This window comes from Coregonus lavaretus (genome assembly GCF_964263955.1).
Source record: "Coregonus lavaretus genome assembly, chromosome: 1".
In the NCBI taxonomy this organism is placed as follows: domain Eukaryota; kingdom Metazoa; phylum Chordata; class Actinopteri; order Salmoniformes; family Salmonidae; genus Coregonus; species Coregonus lavaretus.
This window is the reverse complement of record NC_139988.1, coordinates 70255392-70280042: the sequence shown is the minus strand read 5'-3', so window position 1 is coordinate 70280042 and position 24651 is coordinate 70255392. Positions and strand designations below refer to the sequence as shown.

At 42.6% G+C, this 24651-nt stretch overlaps 1 protein-coding gene across 1 annotated transcript in view; it reads right to left on the bottom strand.

The window, feature by feature from the left end:
- The window catches only part of arhgap23b (Rho GTPase activating protein 23b), an 80331-nt gene extending 57986 nt beyond the window's left edge, over positions 1-22345 (bottom strand). Inside the window, exon 1 of the mRNA XM_084163373.1 lies at positions 22225-22345. Within this exon, the coding sequence (XP_084019499.1) occupies positions 22225-22233 (9 nt within the window). The 5' untranslated portion in view covers positions 22234-22345. The remainder of the gene's footprint in view (positions 1-22224) is intronic.
- Between the last annotated feature and the right edge of the window lie 2306 nt (positions 22346-24651).

Genomic DNA, 24651 nt, shown 5'->3' with positions numbered 1-24651 from the left:
GAAACCTGTGAATATTCTTTTGTTAAATTTTTATATCACATTTGTGTTATTATTATTATGCATAGCTCTGTTGCCAATTGTTGTGTGCTCCTTCAGAAGCCTTTGTTTTGATTAAGTAAATAATCTAGAGGAATTACTGTGATGAGGTGATGTCGAAGGAGTCAGGCGCAGGAGGGTAAATCACAGAATAACAGGCTTTATTCCGCAAATACAGAGTTACGCAGTAATGCGACAAAAGCGCTCCACCGAGATTCACTAACCTCCACAATAAACAATCACACACAAAGACAAGGTGGCAGAGGGAACACTTATACAGGTACTGATGAGGGTATATGAACCAGGTTTGTGTAATAAACATGACAAAACAAATGGAATGATCTCTCTCCTCTGCTCTTGTCCTTCTAGACCTGTCTGCTGCCTTTGATACTGTGAACCATCAGATCCTCCTCTCCACCCTCTCCGAGCTGGGCATCTCCGGCGCGGCTCACTCTTGGATTGCGTCCTACCTGACCGGTCGCTCCTACCAAGTGGCGTGGCGAGAAGCTGTCTCCGCACCACGTGCTCTCACCACTGGTGTCCCCCAGGGCTCAGTTCTAGGCCCTCTCCTATTCTCGCTATACACCAAGTCACTTGGCTCTGTCATATCCTCACATGGCCTCTCCTATCATTGCTACGCTGACGACACACAACTAATCTTCTCCTTTCCCCCTTCTGATAACCAGGTGGCGAATCGCATCTCTGCATGTCTGGCAGACATACAGTGGGGAGAACAAGTATTTGACACACTGCCGATTTTGCAGGTTTTCCTACTTACAAAGCATGTAGAGGTCTGTAATTCTTATCATAGGTACACTTCAACTGTGAGAGACAGAATCTAAAACAAAAATCCAGAAAATCACATTGTATGATTTTTAAGTAATTAATTTGCATTTTATTGCATGACATAAGTATTTGATACATCAGAAAAGCAGAACTTAATATTTGGTAGAGAAACCTTTGTTTTCAATTACAGAGATCATACGTTTCCTGTAGGTCTTGACCAGGTTTGCACACACTGCTGCAGGGATTTTGGCCCACTCCTCCATACAGACCTTCTCCAGATCCTTCAGGTTTCAGGGCTGTTGCTGGGCAATACGGACTTTCAGCTCCCTCCAAAGATTTTCTATTGGTTTCAGGTCTGGAGACTGGCTCGGCCACTCCAGGACCTTGAGATGCTTCTTACGGAGCCACTCCTTAGTTGCCCTGGCTGTGTGTTTCGGGTCGTTGTCATGCTGGAAGACCCAGCCACGACCCATCTTCAATGCTCTTTCTGAGGGAAGGAGGTTGTTGGCCAAGATCTCGCGATACATGGCCCCATCCATCCTCCCCTCAATACGGTGCAGTCGTCCTGTCCCCTTTGCAGAAAAGCATCCCCAAAGAATTATGTTTCCACCTCCATGCTTCACGGTTGGGATGGTGTTCTTGGGGTTGTACTCATCCTTCTTCTTCCTCCAAACACGGCGAGTGGAGTTTAGACCAAAAAGCTCTATTTTTGTCTCATCAGACCACATGACCTTCTCCCATTCCTCCTCTGGATCATCCAGATGGTCATTGGCAAACTTCAGACGGGCCTGGACATGCACTGGCTTGAGAAGGGGGACCTTGCGTGCGCTGCAGGATTTTAATCCATGACGGCGTAGTGTGTTACTAATGGTTTTCTTTGAGACTGTGGTCCCAGCTCTCTTCAGGTCATTGACCAGGTCCTGCCGTGTAGTTCTGGGCTGATCCCTCACCTTCCTCATGATCATTGATGCCCCACAAGGTGAGATCTTGCATGGAGCCCCAGACCGAGGGTGATTGACCGTCATCTTGAACTTCTTCAATTTTCTAATAATTGCGCCAACAGTTGTTGCCTTCTCACCAAGCTGCTTGCCTATTGTCCTGTAGCCCATCCCAGCCTTGTGCAGGTCTACAATTTTATCCCTGATGTCCTTACTCAGCTCTCTGGTCTTGGCCATTGTGGAGAGGTTGGAGTCTGTTTGATTGAGTGTGTGGACAGGTGTCTTTTATACAGGTAACGAGTTCAAACAGGTGCAGTTAATATAGGTAATGAGTGGAGAACAGGAGGGCTTCTTAAAGAAAAACTAACAGGTCTGTGAGAGCCGGAATTCTTACTGGTTGGTAGGTGATCAAATACTTATGTCATGCAATAAAATGCAAATTAATTACTTAAAAGTCATACAATGTGATTTTCTGGATTTTTGTTTTAGATTCTGTCTCTCACAGTTAAAGTGTACCTATGATTAAAATTACAGACCTCTACATGCTTTGTAAGTAGGAAAACCTGCAAAATCTGCAGTGTATCAAATACTTGTTCTCCCCACTGTATCAGTATGGATGACGGATCACCACCTCAAGCTGAACCTCGGCAAGACGGAGCTGCTCTTCCTCCCGGGGAAGGACTGCCCGTTCCATGATCTCGCCATCACGGTTGACAACTCCGTTGTGTCCTCCTCCCAGAGTGCGAAGAGCCTTGGCGTGACCCTGGACAACACCCTGTCGTTCTCCGCTAACATCAAGGCGGTGACCCGATCCTGTAGGTTCATGCTCTACAACATTCGGAGAGTACGACCCTGCCTTACACAGGAAGCGGCACAGGTCCTAATCCAGGCACTTGTCATCTCCCGTCTGGATTACTGCAACTCGCTGTTGGCTGGGCTCCCTGCCTGTGCCATTAAACCCCTACAACTCATCCAGAATGCCGCAGCCCGTCTGGTGTTCAACCTTCCCAAGTTCTCTCATGTCACCCCGCTCCTCCGCACACTCCACTGGCTTCCAGTTGAAGCTCGCATCTGTTACAAGACCATGGTGCTTGCCTATGGAGCTGTGAGGGGAACGGCACCTCCGTACCTTCAGGCTCTGATCAGTCCCTACACCCAAACGAGGGCACTGCGTTCATCCACCTCTGGCCTGCTGGCTCCCCTACCTCTGCAGAAGCATAGTTCCCGCTCAGCCCAGTCAAAACTGTTCGCTGCTCTGGCACCCCAATGGTGGAACAAGCTCCCTCACGACGCCAGGACAGCTGAGTCACTCACCACCTTCCGGAGACATTTGAAACCCCACCTCTTTAAGGAATACCTGGGATAGGATAAAGTAATCCTTCTACCCCCCCCTTTACTCCACCCCCATCCCCCCCCCCCCCCCCCCCAAAAAAAAAAAAAGAATTAAAAAAAAAAAAAAAAAAAAAAAACACATTGTAAAGTGGTTATCCCACTGGCTATAAGGTGAATGCACCTATTTGTAAGTCGCTCTGGATAAGAGCGTCTGCTAAATGACGTAAATGAATGATGAGATGAGGAGCGGCAGTGGCTAGAATGCCGGTGACGACAAACGCCAAAGCCTGCCCGAACAAGGAGAGGTGGCAGCTTCGGAGGGAGTTGTGACAATTACTGGGTGGGTTCCATCAGTGGCCTATAGATTAGGGTCACTGACTATTAACCCTCAAACTAAGGGGTACAAAGCATCAGGGGTGGAAGTAACGAATTACAAATACTCTTGTTACTGTAATTTAGTAGTTTTTCTGATTACTTGTTGGATGAATTCAGAATAAGTGGGACGCTTTTTGCATTTCCGTCTTCTGTAACCTCTTCTGACATCTATCCAACATATTAGCCCAGCACATGATACATTTCTGAAATCCTCAAGATGTTTTGTAATCACACAAAAAAACGAATGTTGATATCATATTCACAGGAGGCATGGCACACCCATTTGTATACACTGAGTCAAAGCCATATGTTCAGTTCGCATTTGGTAAACTGGGACAGCAGGTTAGATCAATTGGGACACCATTATTCTAGTCCTAATTGTACCCCAATACAATTCAATTCTGTGTGATTAGAAAACATTTGAGGATTTCAGAAATGTATCTAATATGTTGGATAGATGTCTGAAGAGGTTACAGGAGACGGAAATGCAAAAAGTGACCCACTTTTTCTGAATTCACCCAAATAACAGTACTAATAACAGTACTACAAGAAGAAATGAACAGGATATAGTACTACAAGAAGAAATGAACAGTATATAGTACTACAAGAACCAGGGCCCTGCCTAACCTAATTAAAGGGGGTCCCAAATGTAAACTGGATCTCTTTCCTCCATTGGAAAAGCCGATAAGACTGTCCCACTTTAGCTACTCCATGCTGTCCTACTTTAGCTAGCTATGGTTGGTAAAGCAGGACAACTAAAAAAATTACAGGATTACAAAATTGAAACATAATATTGGCAACTTTCTAATGTATTTTAATGCACCAGTACATAGTATGCACATTTACATCACAATTTATCACAGTGCATTATTTATGACAGTTTTATAACATTAACATCAAAACAGAAATAAAGCTATGTCACTGATCTTACAGTGTGCTTCGCGGGGTGAACTTTGAAGCTTGCTCTGCCCCGCTCTATGATGTCACACCAATGAAGTGATGTGATTTTGATAATGTGGTTTCTCTGCAAGGGCTTAGTAATAATAGTTTTGATTTTGTCTTGACAGACCAAGAAATAAACACGTCAGGATTAAGCTGTCCCAGTTTATATCATGTCCCACTCTTTCCGAATTCACTCTACTTTTTTGTTGTATTTTTTCAAGTCAGTAATTTTACTTTTACTTAAGTACTGTATGTTTTGAATGAAGTATTGTACTTCGCTGCCTTTTTAAACCATCCATTACAGTGTACAATTATATAGGCTATCCATAATAGAAGTTATGGGAAAAGTACCCAATTACCATACTTGAGTAAAATTAAAGATACCTTAGTAGAAAATGACTCAAGTAAAAGTGAAAGTCACCCAGTAAAATACTACTTGAGTAAAAGTCTAAAAGTATTAGGTTTTAAATATACTTAAAGATGCCCTATGCAGAAATCGCTCCACCATTTCCTGGTTGCTAAAATTCTAATAATTCGCCTAATTTCAATTGATGTGACAAAACAAGCAAGTATAGTGTAGAGAATCATTGTACCATCTAAACCGCTGTGAGATACAGTGTCTTTTCCCAAAACCAAAAATATTGTATTTTCAGCTGTTTGAAGCTGCTGTACAAAACCGAAAGTAAAAGATGCAAAAATGAAACTTAAGAATGGGAAGCATAATATTAGCCACATAGAACAAATCTACCGCTTCTTAGACTTGCTGTCAATGAGAATGACAGATCTATAACACACATTTCTATGTGAATTTGGTCGGGGTCTCCCAAAAAAGTTACATATTGCAAACATCCCATTTTTAAAGATGGTTATTTTCATTGTTAGAGCGGCCACTAGGTTGGGCCACTAGAGTATCTGGTCAATATAATGGATAATCTGTGATATTACTCAAATGTAAACTTGTTTACTTACTACATCTCGACCGCTACCTCAGGAGGTAGCGCCCGACAGTTGCCCCCTTTGAAGCATGGTGGTGTGAACCGAATTGTCTCATTGCGCCAACACTCCTGTATAAATGGTTAAAGCAGAGCAATGTTTTTAAAATGTATAGACATTTTCCTAATATTTGAGACTTATTTTATTGAGTTTTTACCTGAAATTGCAGTAACAGCTTGTTACATTTTGAAATTGTCGCAGTAGCTGTCGGCTGCACTGAGCCACGTAAAACTATGGAAGCTCATCCCCACCATCAAAAACATGTAAAATGTAGATCATACAAATAGGATATGTTTTTTTATTTGTAACATTTAGTGGTGATTTCAGGTGGCACCACAGGTCCCAGAGTGGTGGTGGGGAAATTGTTTTCCTGGGGCCCCTGAGTTTCTCCTGATCTAGTAGTAGGCTAACCAAACCAACTCCGGACCCTAGTTGTAGCTAGCATATGTCATAGTAATAAATCAGATGTAAATAAAAAACGGTTTTACATAGGCTATGATGGGACCAGAGTATTTTTCTAATCAGGTCATATGGTTTAAAAAAAAACTGAGTTGCATCATGTAGGCCTTTGCATCTGTAATGAAAAAGATACTCATACAGTATGTCATCATTGTTGTGGTGATTGATTAATTCCAGTCAATAACATTGGTTTAAAAAGGTCTAGGTAGCCTAGCCACCAGAAGTGTGGCTAGGCTGAGAACAACACATTCTGAGAACCATATGTTTCTTAGAGCTAAGTGAGAGTGTGGTTGTCCTATGCTTATTTTGCATACAAGTTTCCCACAACATTCTGGGAACGGTGCATGATAGTTGCTTGGCTTTTGAACATTCTCAGCTCATTTAAGGAATTTGACAAAATAACGTTTTTTTCTTGGCATTTCATTACTTTAACAGACCGTTTCCTAAAAGTTCAATAATGGTTACATTTAATTAGGTACGTTCTCCAACAGGTTTGACATTGGGAATGTTCTCAAAAGTTCAGAGAACATTAAGAAACAACGTTCTCCTGTGGGAATTTCAATACTTTAGCGTAATGTTTCCAACAGGTTTCAAAGACAGAGTACAAGACAGAGCAACAGAGGCAGCATTCATCTGATGAAGAAGATTTCTCATCACTGATGCCCAAAAGGTCACAAGGCACAGGGGGGCTGGATGGGTACCTTGCCTGTGTGTCAGGGAAAAGAGGGTTATTTTTTTATGAGTTATTTTTTGTTTATGTACTTTATTTTGTATTGCTTATAATTCATCAGTACATTTTAATTTATTTTAATGTTTAATTTATTTTCAAATATTAATAGCATTGACAGATCCTTCGTTTTTTGTATACAGTTTTTTGTATACAACTCAAACAATACATTTAATTAGTTCATACTGTACATTAATTTCCTCTCTTCCTTTTTACATTTATTGCATGGAAAATATAATGTGTAACAATGTTCAGGTAACCTTAGTGAAATTAGCTGTAAGGTCAATGTTAAAATTTTTTAAGTAATTAAATTACTTTAACTGAGTACTTTTTAAATTTGCTACTTTTTACTTTTACTTGAGTAGTTTTTTAGACCAGTAGTTTTACTTCTTCTTGAGTACAATTTCATTAAAAGTAACAGTACAAACATCTACTTGAGTGGGATGTTTCAGTACTTTTACCACCCCTGCAAAGCATTCATTTTGACATATCACACCTCCCTCCAAATATTTGTATCCAGGAAACGCTGGCAGAGAGGTATTATCATTATCCATAACACCCTTCTGCCCTACAAAAAAGTAAGCCTACAGATTTAGTCTATACTCCGCTGTGCTAGAAAGTGATGAGGTAAAAATGAAGGGGGTTGAAGCCAGAGCCAGGGGGGACTCCCCTGGGACAGGAGGGGTGTGTGTGTGTGTCTGTGTGCCATAGACACTAATCTGGCCTTGTCCTGACGGGTTTCATCCCCACCCCAGGGGGTACCAACCCCCCCCCCCCCACACACACACATATCCTGTGATCTTCTGAACACCCCCTTCCCCCATCGGATCTAGGATCAGTTTACCCAACCCCATATCCTAGTTTACCCATAAGGAGGATTACAAAATATCTGACCAAGGATCTGTGGTTTGGGGGGACTTCAACAAACCAGTCCTTCCCTAAACCCCTAAACATAATTTATTTCCTCCACAAGCAACCATCACACCACCACAATCGGCACAATGCAATGAGATTACATTATTTTCTTACACTTCAACCATGTAACATTACATATTCATTCACAAACAGCACGACCGAAAATGACAGACCAGAGCCATATATAGTATTTACATGGCTCTGGGACGGACAAAAGAGAAAGAGCAATAAAAAATAAAGAATGAAAGAAAGAAAGACCAAAAAACGACAGCTGAAAACATTGACTTCCGGCTAGGCGTTAGGGCACAAACATCTGCCCTGGGAGGACAGACAGGGGGGTGTCCATCTGTCTATTTACAGGCTAGAGAGATTTCCCTAAATATCTAATCCACTTAATCCTTTCATCATGTGTATGGAGAGAGCATGTAGGGACAAGGTCTGTCCACATGGTGGCGCCAAATGAACTCTGCCTGGCTGCCAGTGAGTGGATGAGTTTGGTAAAGTGATGAGTATTTCCATTGTGATTTGTTCGCTACTACACGTGTGTACACAAGCACACATGCATGCTTGTGGGCACACACGCACGCACACACACAGATGCGCACTTCATCCAATTTACACCTCAGTTTAGCAGACACACTAATCAAAGTGACCCATTGCATAAACATAGCATAAACTTTGCGTAAACCAAGGGAAATTAACAACACAATGTATACCACCATTTAGGGATCACTTTACAAAAATGTCCACAGACTATCCACACTAACTCTATGCCCATCCACAGGTCTCTACCCACTCAGACAACATACGCTGCTGCTAAAATGATTATTGATCAGATGTATTACTCCATGACGATGCTGTCCATTGATTATTGATTGCCATTATCATTAGCATTGATCTATTTATCCTGCAACTGGTCACTATTTTTCCTGTTTGCATGTATAAATTACCTTTAGTATATTAACATAACTATTTATATACAGTGCCTTCGGAAAGTATTCAGACCCCTTGACTCTTTCACATTTTGTTACATTACAGCCTTATTCTAAAATGGATTAAATAAAAAAAATCCCTCAACAGTCTACACACAATATACCATGAAGACAAAACGAAAACTGTTTTTTTGAAATTTTAGCAAATGTATTAAGTTGTCAGACCCTTTGCTATGAGACTCGAAATTGAGATCAGGTGCATCCTGTACCCATTGATCATCCTTGAGATGTTTCTACATTTTGACTGGAGTCCACCTGTGGTAAATTCAATTGATTAGACATGATTTTGAAAGGCACACACCTGTCTATATAAGGTCCCACAGTTGACAGTGAATGTCAGAGCAAAAATCAAGCCATGAGGTCGAAGGAATTGTCCGTAGGGCTCCAAGACAGGATTGTGTCGAGGCACAAATCTGGGGAAGGGTACCAAAAAATGTCTGCAGCATTGAAGGTCCCCAAGAACACAGTGACCTCCATCATTTTTAAATGGAAGATGTTTGGAACCACCAAGACTCTTTCTAGAGCTGGCCGCCCAGCCAAACTGAGCAATAGGGGGAGAAGGGCCTTGGTCAGGGAGGTGACCAAGAACCTGATGGTCACTCTGACAGATCTCTAGAGTTCCTCTGTGGAGATGAGAGAACCTTCCAGAAGGACAACCATCTCTGCAGGACTCCACCAATCAGGCCTTTATGGTAGAGTGGCCAGACGGAAGCCACTCCTCAGTAAAAGGCACATGAAAGCCCGCTTGGAGTTTGCCAAAAGGCACCTAAAGACTCTCAGACAGGACAACGACCCTAAGCACACAGCCAAGACAACGGAGGAGTGGCTTTGGGACAAGTCTGTGAATGTCCTTGAGTGGCCCAGCCAGAGCCTGGACTTGAACCTGATCGAACATCTCTGGAGAGTCCTGAAAATAGCTGTGCAGCAACGCTCTCCATCTAACCTGACAGAGCTTGAGAGGATCTGCAGATAAGAATGGGAGAAACTCCCCAAATACAGGTGTGCCAAGCTTGTAGAGTCATACCCAAGAAGACTCAATGCTGTAATCGCTGCCAAAGGTGCTTCAACAAAGTACTGAGTAAAGGGTCTGAATACTTATGTACAGTTGAAGTCGGAAGTTTACATACACTTAGGTTGGAGTCATTAAAACTCATTTTTCAACCACTCCACACATTTCTTGTTAACAAACTATAGTTTTGGCAAGTCGGTTAGGACATCTACTTTGTGCATGACACAAGTAAGTTTTCCAACAATTGTTTACAGACAGATTATTTCACTTATAATTCACTGTATCACAATTCCAGTGGGTCAGAAGTTTACATACACTAAGTTGACTGTGCGTTTAAACAGCTTGGAAAATTCCAGAAAATGATGTCATGGCTTTAGAAGCTTCTGATAGGCTAATTGACATAATTTTTGTCAATTGGAGGTGTACCTGTGGATGTATTTCAAGGCCTACCTTCAAACTCATTGCCTCTTTGCTTGACATCACGGGAAAATCAAAAGAAATCAGACAAGACCTCAGAAAAAAATATTGTAGACCTCCACAAGTCTGGTTCATCCTTGGGAGCAATTTCCAAACGCCTGAAGGTACCACATTCATCTGTACAAACAATAGTATGCAAGTATAAACACCATGGGACCACACAGCCATCATACCGCTCAGGAAGGAGACACGTTCTGTCTCCTAGAGATGAACGTACTTTGGCAAAGGACCTTGTGAAGATGCTGGAGGAAACAGGTACAAAATTATCTATATCCACAGTAAAACAAGTTCTATATCAACATAACCTGAAAGGCCGCTCAGCAAGGAGGAAGAAGCCACTGCTCCAAAACCGCCATAAAAAAGCCAGACTACGGTTTGCAACTGCACATGGGGACAAAGATCGTACTTTTTGGAGAAATGTCCTCTGGTCTGATGAAACAAAAATAGAACTGTTTGGCCATAATGACCATCGTTATGTTTGGAGGAAAAAGGGGGATGCTTGCAAGCTGAAGAACACCATCCCAACCGTGAAGCACGGGGGTGGCAGCATCATGCTGTGGGGGTGCTTTGCTGCAGGAGGGACTGGTGCACTTCACAACAAAATAGATGGCATCATGAGGAAGGAAAATTATGTGGATATATTGAAGCAACATCTCAAGACATCAGTCAGGAAGTTAAAGCTTGGTCACAAATGGGTCTTCCAAATGGACAATGACCCCAAGCATACTTCAAAAGTTGTGGCAAAATGGCTTAAGGACAACAAAGTCAAGGTATTGGAGTGGCCAACACAAAGCCCTGACCTCAATCCTATAGAAGATTTGTGGGCAGAACTGAAAAAGTGTGTGCGAGCAAGGAGGCCTACAAACCTGACTCAGTTACACCAGCTCTGTCAGGAGGAATGGGCCAAAATTCACCCAACTTATTGTGGGAAGCTTGTGGAAGGCTTCCCGAAACGTTTGACCCAAGTTAAACAATTTAAAGGCAATGCTACCAAATACTAATTGAGTGTATGTAAACTTCTGACCCACTGGGAATGTGATGAAAGAAATAAAATATGAAATAAATCATTCTCTCTACTATTATTCTGACATTTCACATTCAAGTGGTGATCCTAACTGACCTATGACAGGGTCTTTTTACTAGGATTAAATGTCAGGAATTGTGAAAAACTGAGTTTAAATATAATTGGCTAAGGTGTATGTAAACTTCCGACTTCAACTGTAAATGTGATATTTCAGTTTTTTGTTTTAAATAAATTAGAAACATTTATGAAAACCTGTTTTTGCTTTGTCATTATGGGGTATTGTGTGTAGATTGATGAGGAAAAAAAACAATTTAATCAATTTTAGAGTAAGGCTGTAACATAACAAAATATGGGAAAAGGTCAAGGGGTCTGAATACTTTCCTTAGGCACTGTATTCCTGCTACCAGTCACTATTCCGCCCTGTTTATATTTATATTCTACTACCAGTCAGTTTTATGTATAAACCCACCTCAACCACTCCAGTACCCCTGCACATTGAATAAGGTACTGGCACTGACCTGTATATACTTGCATTCTTGTGTTTCTTTAACGCACTTCGTCGTTCTTGTGTGGTTTTTTATTATATTATTATCCATATTATTATTATTATCACTGCATTTTTGGGAAAGAGCTCTCAAGGTAAGAATTTCACTGTACTGTTTTACACCTGTTGTATCCTGTGCACGTAGCGAATAAACTTTGAAACTTGAAACTCATTTAAATGGAATTGTCCCAACCCTGTGAAACAGAATGGATCTGGACCTAACTCCCAACTCGAAACTCTGACAGAGATGTAAAACTACTTGAGACTGATCTAAAGTGAGTGTCCTATAAAGTACTGGTGCTCTGGGAAGCTGTGGTGATCGAATCAGCAAATCAGCTATGACTGTACCAGGACAGGCCTCCCCGGGAGGAAAGAGGAGACAGGACTTTCGTTATGTGAATGTGAGCATAAATAATGACATTTTTTTCTCAAATTCAAAATGCAGTAAGTAATGTTGTATGGAAGTGTGTATACACTGAGTGTACAAAACATTAGGAACTCCTTCCTAATATTGATTTGCACACCCTTTTGCTCTCAGAACAGCCTTAATTTGTCAGGGCATGGACTCTACAAGGTATCGAAAGCGTTCCACAGGGATGCTGGCCCATGTTGACTCCAATGCTTCCCACAGTTGTGTCAAGTTGGCTGGTAGTGGATCTGTACTCCAAATAGCTTGTTTCGTCTCATCCCACAGATGCTCAATTGGATTGAGATCTGGTGACTGGACAGGCCACTGCAGTAAGCTGAATTCACTGTCATGTCCGTAGAACCATTCCTGGACAATCCTAGCCTTGTGGCATGGGGCATTATCATGCTGAAACTATTCATTTGCAGATACACTGCTGCCTTGAAGGGATGCACCTGATTGGCAATGATGTTCATACATGTATATCCTGTGGCATTCAAACATTGCTCCACTTTTATCAAGGGGTCCAATGTGTGCCATGAAAACATACCCCACACCAGCACACCACCACCACCAGCCTGCTATGTTGACACGCGGCATGATGGATGCATGTACTAATGTGGTTTTCTCCTAACAACAGGAACCGGGATTCATCAGACCAGGCAATGTAATTCCAATTCTCCAGTGTCCAGTGTTTTCGTTCCTTAGCCCACTGCAACCGCAGTTTCTTGTTTTTTGCTGAAAGAAGTAGAACTCTAAGGTTGTCGACTGCCATACCCATTTGTGTCAAGGTACGACGAGTTGTGCATTCTTTTATGGGTCTTTGGGCACCAATGTTGTACTGGACTGTCAGTTGACTAACTGTAGCCCGTCTCTTGCTCAGCACAATTCATGTCAGCCTACTTTGTCCTCTTTCATCAATGACCCGTTTTAGACTACTGGCTTGGCGTCGGCTGGATGTCCTTTGGGTGGTGGACCATTCTTGATACACAAGGGAAACTGTTGAGCATGAAAAACCCAGCAGCGTTGCAGTTCTTGACACACTCAGACCGATGCGCCTGGCACCTACTACCATTCCCCGTTCAAAGGCTTTAAATATTTTGTCTTATACATTCACCCTTTGAATGGCACACATACACAATCAATGTCTCAATTGTCTCAAGGCTTCAAAATCCTTCTTTAACCTGTCTCCTCCCCTTCATCTACACTGATTGAAGTGGATTTAACAGGAGACATCAATAAGGGATCATTGCTTTCACCTGGATTTACCTGGTCAGTCTATGGTTATGGAAAGAGCATGTTTTGTACACTCAGTGAATGTGAGGGTAGAGTGTTGACAAGCAAGACGGCACAGCCCTCCTCTCTTTTCTTATCTCCTCTCCTCCCCAGTACTGTATTGTCCTGTGTACAGTAATTCATTAGCAAAGCAGCCTTTGACCAGAAAAGCCTCATCATGTCAACCAGTCTCTCTCTCTGCTGGTGTGTGTGTGTGTCCGTGCATGTGTGCCATCAAATCTACCAGAGTCTCTCTGTGTTAATCCTTACAGAGAACAGACCTACATTCTGTTACACAACATTAATCCTCCCTGAGCTTAGGCCCACCCCTCACACTGCTATACATACACACACGCACATGCACACACACATGCACATGCACACACACACAGACACTCACACAAAATAACATTGCTACCAATATCTCTCTAAATAATGCGGGATATATATATATTTTTACCCTGCTGTCTGCAGTCAAATTATGGCAAAACTAGGTAACAAAAGAGCAGTTACATTTATATGTACGTGTGTCAGATGTTGCCCTCCCTTATAGTTTCCCCCTTGGAGCAGCAGCCCTTCTTGTGTGCATTTTGTTGTTAAAAATTGTTTTGCAATTAACTTTATTCCCGTAACCGAGACACTGATGACTTGCAGCCAGAGGGGGACCTGAATCGACAGCACTCTCTAATCTGCAGATAAGGTACGGTTGACCCCTTAACATGTGTGGTCAAATACTTCTGTTCAGAAGGGCTGGGGGCCACAGACGCTTGATGACAACGGATGATGGCAAATGCTGGTCGAGTGACCGACGGGTGGTGGCAGCAGCCATCATGTGGTCACATACTTCTGTTCAGAATGGCTCCCTGCTCATGCATATTTTCCTCTACCTTTCTGTTGCCAGCATTGACCGGACCATGGGCTGGGTGCCACAGACGCTTGATGACAACGGATGACGGCAAATGCTGGCCGAGCGACCAACGGGTGGTGGCAGCAGCCATCGTGACGACTCTCCAGGAGCATGGACATTATTCTCTGGGACTGAGTTTGTTTTGTCGTGTGAGAGTGAATGCCGTTTAAAAAAAAATTGTGCTCCCCAAGAATTCTGAAGTAAAAACCCTTGAAACCTTTATAGCCTTGTCTGTGTGATGGCCTGGCATCCAAAGAAACCTGTTTTGACATATGTATAAGATCATAGGACATACAGTGGCTTGCGAAAGTATTCACCCCCCTTGGAATGTTTCCTATTTTAAAATTGATTTTTTGGGGGGTTTGAATCATTTGATTTACACAACATGCCTACCACTTTGAAGATGCAAAATAAAATATTTTGTGAAACAAACAAGAAATAAAACAAAAAAACAGAAAACTTGAGCGTGCATAACTATTCACCCCCCCAAAGTCAATACTTTGTAGAGCCACCTTTTGCAGCAATTACAGCTGCAAGTCTCTTGGGGTATGTCTCTATAAGCTTGGCACATCTAGCCACTGGGATTTTTGCCCATTCTTCAAGGCAAAACTGCTCCAGCTCCTTCAAGTTGGATGGGTTCTGCTGGTGTACAGCAATCTTTAAATCATACCACAGTGTAAGGTTCTGTATTTATTTTCTTAGTTCACTTGTGTTCTTGAATGTAGCCCTGTCATTTTTGTTCATTGATTTCACCTGTGTTAGTTACTCACCTGGTCTCCTGAGTCTCTCCTGAGTGGTGCAGTGGTCTAAGGCACTGCATCGCAGTGCTAGCTGTGCCACTAGAGATCCTGGTTTGAATCCAGGCTCTGTCGTAGCTGGCTGCGACCGGGAGACCCATGGGGCGGCGCACAATTGGTCCAGGGTAGGGGAGGGAATTGCCGGCAGAGATGTAGCTCAGTTGGTAGAGTATGGCGTTTGCAACGCCAGGGTTGTGGGTTCGATTCCCATGGGGGGCCAGTATGAAAAATAAAAAAATAATGTATGCACTCACTAACTGTAAGTCGCTCTGGTTAAGAGTGTCTGCTAAATGACTAAAATGTAAATGTCTCATCAGCTCCAGTTCATTGTGCCTTGTGAGGTACGTCTCTATTCGTCTCCTGAGTGGCGCAGTGGTCTAAGGCAGTGCTAGCTGTGCCACTAGAGATCCTGGTTCGAATCCAGGCTCTGTCGCAGCCGGCCGCGACCGGGAGACTCATGGGCAGCGCACAATTGGCCTAGCGTTGTCCAGGGTAGGGGAGGGAATGGCCGGCAGGGATGTAGCTCAGTTGGTAGAGCATGGCGTTTGCAACGCCAGGGTTGTGGGTTCGATTCCCACGGGGGACCAGTATGAGAAAAAAAACATGTATTCACTAACTGTAAGTCGCTCTGGATAAGAGCGTCTGCTAAATGACTAAAATGTAAATGTATTGTTCGTTTTGACTCTACTAAGCCTTTTCCTAGCTGTGAGAACCAGTTATAGCCCTCTGTCCTAGTTTTGTTTCACCTGCCTGTTTGCTTACCTGTGTATGACCATTGCTTGCCTGTGACCACGATTCCTGCCTTCTGCAAAGGCGAAATAAACACCTGCCGTGCTCTGCGCGTGAATCTACACCTTTTTCTCCCTGAGTATTCATTACACACAGATTCTCAATTGGATTGAGGTCTGGGCTTTGACTACGCCATTTCAATACATTTAAATGTTTCCCCTTAAACCACTCGAGTGTTGCTTTAGCAGTATGCTTAGGTTCATTATTCTGCTGGAAAGTGAACCTCCGTCCCAGTCTCAAATCTCTGGAAGACTGAAACAGGTTTCCCTCAAGAATTTCCCTGTATTTAGCGCCATCCATCATTCCTTCAATTCACACCAGTTTCCCAGTCCCTGCCGATGAAAAAACATGATGATGGGATGGTGTTCTCGGGGTGATGAGAGGTGTTGGGTTTGCGCCAGACATAGCGTTTTCCTTGATGGCCAAAAAGCTCAATTTTAGTCTCATCTGATCAGAGTACCTTCTTCCATATGTTTGGGGAGTCTCCCACATGCCTTTTGGCGAACACCAAACGTGTTAGCTTATTTTTCTCTTTAAGCAATGGCTTTTTTTCTGGCCACTCTTCCGTAAAGCCCAGCTCTGTGGAGTGTACGGCTTAAAGTGGTCCTATGGACAGATATTCCAATCTACGTTGTGGAGCTTTGTAGCTCCTTCAGGGTTATCTTTGGTCTCTTTGTTGCCTCTCTGATTAATGGCATCCTTGCTTGGTCCGTGAGTTTTGGTGGGCGGCCCTCTCTTGGCAGGTTTGTTGTGGTGCCATATTCTTTCCATTTTTTAATAATGGATTTAATGGTGCTCCGTTTTAATGATGATATTTTTTTATAACCCAACCCTGATCTGGTCCACAACTTTGTCCCTGACCTGTTTGGAGAGCTCCTTGGTCTTCATGGTGCCGCTTGTTTGGTGGTGCCCCTTGCTTAGTGGTGTTGCAGACTCTGGGGCCTTTCAGAACAGGTGTATATATACTGAGATCATGTGACAGATCATGTGACACTTAGATTGCACACAGGTGGACTTTATTTAACTAATTATGTGACTTCTGAAGGTAATTGGTTGACCAGATCTTATTTAGGGGCTTCATAGCAAAGGGGGTGAATACATATGCACGCACCACTTTTCCATAATTTATTTTTTAGAATTTTATGAAACAAGTTATTTTTTTCATTTCACTTCACCAATTTGGACTATTCTGTGCATGTCCATTACATCAAATCCAATAAAAAATCAGTTTAAATTACACGTTGTAATGCAACAAAATAGGAAAAACGCCAAGGGGGATGAATACTTTTGCAAGGTACTGTAAGTATATTAGACCCATCTTTTTTACTGTGTTCTGTTTTCAAATACTGTAGTAAAATGTAATTCACAATTTGTACACAACTGTGAATTCAGAGGATGAGATTTAAGGTGCAATATGCAGAAATCGCTCCGCCATTTCCTGGCTGCTAAAATTCTAATAGTTTGCCTAATTTCAGTTTATGTGACAAAACAAGCAATGTATAGTTTAGAGAATCATTCTACCATCTAAACTGCGGCAAAATATATTTTCAATAACCAAAAATATTGTATTTTCAGCTTTTTGAAACTGGTGTACAAAATCTAAAGTAAAAGACGCAACAACTCAACTTAAGAACGGGAAGCATTGAAATAGTGCACATGGAACAGATCTACCGCTTCTTAGACTTGCTTTCAATGAAAATGACAGATCTATAACTCACATTTCTATGTGAATTTGGTCGGGTCGCCCAAAAAGTTACACATTGCAGCTTTAAAATGAAGCATGAAATAAGGAGACTGCCCCTAGGTCTAGTACACTCATTGACCATGCTGTATGTGTTCTCTATTCAAAGACAGACGGAGAGGACCCTCAGGGAGGCACACACTCTGGATGAGAGCCCTTTATCTGGTGGACACACACACACACACAGTATACACACACACACAGTATATACACACACACACCAAGCAAATACGCGCACATATACACCCACACTCACACGCACACAAGCATACACGCACGCACGCACGCACATACACACGCACACACGTGTGATATTTATGGCGCTGATGAAGCTAAATGCACTGGAGTGCTAGACAGTATCGGACAAGGGGCACACACACACTAATGGACACACAGATGGATAGATGGATGGACAGACGAATAGACGGACAGTCAAACACACTACGCACACAACATTCACACAAGAGGAGTTTAGTTTAGTTTGTTAGGATCCCCATTAGCTACTGCACATGCAGCAGCTACTCTTCCTGGGGTCCACATAAAACGTACAAATTCATGACAAAGTATAGAACAGTTATAAACATAAGATATTACATTACATTCAAAATAAAAAATATATATTAAGCTATATGAAAGACACCAAGAGACAACAAAAATACTATTTAAATACTCTTATAAACAGTACAGTTAAATTAGATCTTTAGAAAGAGGAGAGGCGCTGTGATACAATATGTTTTTTTTAACTGTTTTTTAAAGCTAAACTTGCGTTTTGTCTGAGTAAGTAAGCTCTGGTAGGACACAAACATATTACCATTCACATATTCAGAATTACTCACCCGCAATCTGACATTCACAATACCCTCAACCAAACTCATAATCACACTCACGGGGTGACACAAAACAGATGCTACTCCATAAATTAAACATCAACTGCTGCGGGCACAGCACACTGATGATGTCACAATGGCCGACCTCAGCCGAGTAAACAAAAGCAAGCATCTCCCCCAAGGGAGCAGCGACCTGATGTCATAATCCCCCATGTTGTAAACAAGCAGCATCACGCCCAAAAACAGCACCAGGTCAAACTAAATTTAGACTGGGGTTGAGTTAATTGGGTTGTGTCTCAAATGGCACCCTTTTCCTTACATAGTTCACTACTTTTGACCAGGGCCACTAGGGCTCTGGTCAGAAGTAGTGCACTATTTAGGGAATAGGGTGCCATTTGGGACGCATATTTGGTAAATGAGGTGAATTTATCTTATCTCTTTCAATACAGTCCCTACCTATTGTACACATTCCATGATATCTAGTCAGAAAGACAGAATTGGAAAGAGTTTAGGGGGCACTAAATCAACTGAATAGGGTGCTTTTACACAACACCAGCTACAACATGGGTTGAGAGGGAGTGATGTTTCTTAAGGGGGTGTGGATGTTTGTGTCTGCCTGCCTGCCAGTGCCTATATGTTCATGTGTCTATTTGAGAGAGAGTGTGTATGCACATTTGTGTGTGTGTGTCAGGGGATATTCCTTCTCATACTCTGCTAGCGTCAAAAGGGATAACGAAGATTGCGCACATTACATTCATTACATAATTCCCATTCCATCAGTGAGAGAGGAGAGAGAGAGAGATCTCTGCTTTAAGAGGGGCATCATATAACACACACATTCCACACACACACACACACACACACACACACACACGCACACATGCACACACGCACACACACACAGACGTCTCTCTGGACATTCTACTTAGAGAAAGAGAGAGATATTTCTAACCTACTATCCAGATCTCTATAGACCGTTAAAGGACCAAGAATCTAAATTTATCCAGTGACTTTCATTCCTCCATCCCCTCCTCCCTAACAAACCCTCCCTCCATTCCATTTCAGTCACACTCTTGGTCTGTCTGTCACTTTCTTTCCTTCTCCTCTTTCTCTCTGCAGTTCAGTCACTGTCTAATCTTTTCCCTCCCTCCCTCCCTCCCTCCAGTCCAGTCCTACACTCTTGATCTGTCCACCATTTTCTCTGTCTCTCTTCCCCCTCTCTCCTCTTCTGTTGAGTACTGATAACACTCCCTTCCACTGTCTGGCCTTAGATTACAGTGAGGAAGTAGGAATAACCTGCAATGTCTTTGTGTTGCAATTTGTGTTTTTGTATATAATTTGTAAGTAGCTATGTCAATGACTTACAAACCATCAATACATATTATTTTCTCACACGCACACATGCGTACACACACACACACATTCCCCAACCCTCAGCTATCCTCATCACCATTCTCCAATCCTCAAAAAATTAACTCCAGGCTGGGTTCACTATACTGGCTAAGTAAGTAAGGGGTCATGTATTGGAGATGCACAACAGTCACTGTTCTTCAAACTCCTCCACAGAGCCCATTAGTTCATATGAGTGGTCAGCACAGGAGGATATGAGAGGCGATAACAGCAGACGAAAGGAGGCCTAAGGCTTTTAGACTGAGTGGACCGGGGATGGGGCCACGCAAACCCCCCCCCACACACACACACACTTACTCATACACGGCCGGACAGACACACGCATACAAACACATACACACTCTCTCTCACTCACTCGCTCACTCGCTCACTCGCTCTCTCGCTCTCTCGCTCTCTCGTTTCTTTCTTTCTTTCTTTCTTTCTTTCTTTCTTTCTTTCTGTCTTTCTTTCTTTCTTTGTTAGTAGGCTATGTAGGGGAGACCAGGGTTGGTTGTCACACTTTTTAACTCTTGTGTGTATTTCTCAGCACCAGTATATCATACAAGACTCAATATTAGGATAAAGTGGGACCCCTGAAATGGGGATCCTTTTTATCCTCATACCTTATTCCAAAATGGAGTTAGAAGCCATCAAACACACTCGGTCCACTTGTGACAACCAGCCCTAGCGCGGGGTTGGTTGTCACACATTATGGGGTTGGTTGTCACAAAGTTTGCTAGTAACCTATTCCTTTTGAAACAGGAAATGAAGCAATATATAGTCTTAGAAATAGCAAAGCATTTCTTTGATATAATGATATTCCCCCCAAAATTGTGCTATTTATGCCTTGATAATAACATATTACATTTTGAGTAAATTTGTGTGTGTATGCGTGTTACAACCACAAAAGAGCTTGGGATTTATTGTATACTGGCAGTGGCATACTGTTGTATACTGAACAATATGGTTACAATGGGTTGGATTGTGAAAAGGGCATTTCCAAGTAAAATTAGGAATAAGCAAAGGCTTTGATTTCTGGTCAAACAGATGGAAAAGGGGTCTTAGAAAAAAGTAGAGGATAGTTCAGTACAATAAAATACAGTATAGTACAGTAGACTAGAGTTCAGTGCAGTATAGCACACTAGAGTAGAGTACAGTATAATTTACTGTATTGTGCTGTACTCTACTGTGCTGAACTGAACTGTACTCTTCTCTTCTCTACTGTACTGAATTCTATTCTACTCTACTCTACTATACTGTGATGCTATGATGCTTTACTGTGCTGTACTGTGATGTCCAAACATGTGAAACATAGACGTCTATGAGTGGTATTGATTTGGTCCGGACCAACCAAATGTGGTCTTGTTTTGGGGCGGAGCCTATTAGAATAATGTGTCAAATAATACCCAAACATGCAAAGGAAGATTCTACATTTTTCTACCTTGTGTATCTATTCAGGATACATCACCATGAAGATGCATTTCTGTATAATACAGATCAGGGACCCATGATGTCATTTTGTTACCATCATTCTGTTAGATATATTTTTGAAATAATAGAGTTGATTGTGACAACCAAACCCACATTCCATGTAACAACCATCAACAATTGACCCAGCCCAAACCTAGTAACTACAGTATGTCTCCATCTTTGCGAAACCAATTGAGCAGACATGTTCATCATAGCAAAAGTATTCAGCCGTCCAAAGCCCAGCCAAGAGCAGGATATCCTGAAGTCCATGCCTCTGTTACAATGTGGCTTCGAAAGACAATGCATCTCACTCCCCGAGTACATGGTTACTCCATTAAGTCTCACAGAATATTCCTTTACACTTTGATACAATTATCCACCCCTCCCACACAGACATGCACGCACACACACACATCCACCAGTGGAAGCTGGTGGAGGGAGAAACAATGAGCCCGTCCTTCCCATTTCTCCACCAGGCTCCACTGCCACACACACTGAACCCACACACACACACTGTCTCTCTATCTCTAAGAAAGTACACTGTCTCTCTTTCACACAGATTTATTTGACTACTAAGAATAACGTACTCTCCCTCTCTCACACAGACACATACACACTTGCTATGAATACAGTCTCGCTTCAGCAGTTTTTCTAAAAATACACAGCTACTCTCTTTCTCCAACATGAATGATGCCTCTCCCTCATACAGTCAAGCTCAGAATGCACGCTGTTCCGCTTCAATGTATTTCTCTCACACAGTTGTGTGGCTCTCTTACCAGCTAAATATCATACTCGAACATGCACACTCGCACACACTGTTGCTCTATGACTGAGTGCCCAGAGGATATCCTGGGAACTGATATGAATATTGATGATAGAGATGGTGTGTGTGTGTGTGGCATAATGAGTGTATGTAGTGATGTGTGGAGATAAATGTGTGCATTTGCATCCAAGCTCTACTTTGTGTGTAAACCGTACGCAGGTATTTATTTCTGTGTGAGTACTGTGCGTGTGTGTGTGTGTGTGTGTGTGTGTGTGTGTGTGTGTGTGTGTGTGTGACATCCCTCTCCTTACCTTGGCCATGTCTTCAGCAAGACTCCAGCTGGCTCCTAGTCCATAGCATTGCACTGAATCGCCGGAATTCTCTTCCTCAAACACAGACGCCAGGATACACACTCGCACACACACTCCTCCGTCCCTCCGTGACCAGCATGTTCCCTTGTTTTCTCCTCCCCTCCTCCCTTTCCTGTGACAGCAAAGCCACCAACGTCCACTGGATAGCTCGTTCTTCGATGTAGTGGATCTATCTACTCCTTTTCTTCTCTTCTATCACTCCTTCCTTGTCTCGTTTCTCCACACCCGACAGAGAATAAGGAACTTGACTATTTTTCTCTCCACACTCTTTTCAACCTCTCACTCTGTCGTTGAGCTGGGCTCACAGACCAATCCCTCTGTGCCTCTCCTCTCTCTCAACTCAGCTGCTCCTCCTCCTTCCCATTTCTCCCCTCCCCCTTCCTCTCGCCCTCACTGTACACCAATGACTGTACACATGCACAGAATTAGAGCGAGAGAGAGCGAGAGGATCAGAGGGATAGTAAGGAGGCAACCATGTGACCTAGTAGAGTGGTGGTGTAGTAGGATTCTACCTACCAGCTGTCAGGCTCATTCCTCCATAGGCAGACTAGCTGCTTCGTCCTTCTCCATTGACAGCAGCCCTGTGTCCTTATAGAGTACCACAGTATGAGTCATAATACCCATAAAACTTAGCGGTCAAACTGGGAAATGGTTCCAATAATTTTTCCACCCTTCATTTTTCCCATAGCGGATTTGAGAAAACCTTCAAATAAGGGCTGTGTTTCGTGTAGGCTTACCCTGGCATGACGTTTTGATAAACGTGTAAATCTATCTAGGACAAGGTGACTTTTATCAATATATTCACCTGTATTTAACTGTGATGAGTGTGATGGAAGGAGTCAGGCGCAGGAGGGTAATCACCGAATACAGAGTTGATTCCTTCGTTACACAAAATACGCTGGAATAGCGACAAACGAAACAGGCACAGGGGAAAATCTACCCTGGCAATACACTGTAACTGTATCTCCATATAATACATAGGCACAGGGGAAATATCTACCCTGGCAACAAAATGGTACGAGTAGCTCCACCGAGCTACACTACTTTCACATTCAAACAATCACCCACAAGGACAAGGGGGAAGAGGGAACACTTATACACAGACTAATGAGGGGATTAGAACCAGGTGTGTGTGATTGACAAGAAAAGACAAATGTGATGATGATAATTGGGGCGGCAGTGGCTAGTAAGCCGGTGACAACGAACGCCGAAGCCTGGCCGAACAAGGAGGGGAGGCAGCCTCGGCGGAAGTCATGACATTACCCCCCAAAAATGAAGTGCTAATTAGCTGCTAATGTGGCTATCATAAAGAATTACAAATGATCTGGACGAGACTGCTGAATCGAGGCAAAGGTAAGAATCTGGATTAACTATCTAATGTTTGCTAAATGTAGTAATGAATACATTGGCTACATTTATTTAAATAGACAATTCAGTGAACTGTCTTGTGCAAGTTATAAATTGACACAATACCTGTTAGCAAAGGTGTCAGCTAGAGATAACGTGCAGGAGCCTGCAGGGATTTGTAGTTTTGCATGATGTCTACTTTGATGCTAATTATCATTTTCGATTTCTGAGAGTAAATAGAGCCAAATATATTGATAAAAGTCCCCTTGTCCGAGAGAGATTTACATGGTTATCAAAATGTCATGCCAGGATAAGCCTAAACAAAACACAGCCCTTTTTTGAAGTGTTTCTAAAATCCCCTATGGGAAAAATGAATGGTGGAAAAACGATTGGAACCATTTCCCTGTTTGACCACTAGGTTTTATGGGTATTATGACACCTCCACTCTATTATAGCACTATTGGCTGACATATCTTCTACCTTGAAAGCAGGGCCAATTTTTTTATTGAGCTTATATTGTGAACATAGGGCTATTGATATGCAGATTTGTATTTGTATCTTGTTTGTCACCGTGGTTGAAAAATAGTGGGCTAGCTATTTTGTAATAACATATTAAGGAAATACATTGTAACATTCCTAACAGCAGGTATTAGAGAGAGTTACACCCACCCACACCCGTCCACCCCCCCCCCCACCCCAATTACACACAACACAAACTTCATGGTTTAGGAATCAGGAAAAGGACATCCTCTGGTGTTTCCTTCAAACTGTATGTGGGGAAACTCCCACCCGTCAACAACAGGCACAGGAACTGGGCGCACTGCAAATTATGTTCCCCTCATTTTAAAGCTGCAGTCCGGAATGAGAAAGACATGGACTTTTTAACCACATTTAAAGCTATACATAGTTTGTTTACAATTTCATATGTTGAGTTATGATGGGGTAAGACAGCTGTACTAAGCTCATGAGGCATGAGTGCACATTTTGTATGGGATTATGTAAACATTCGGGGGTATAAAT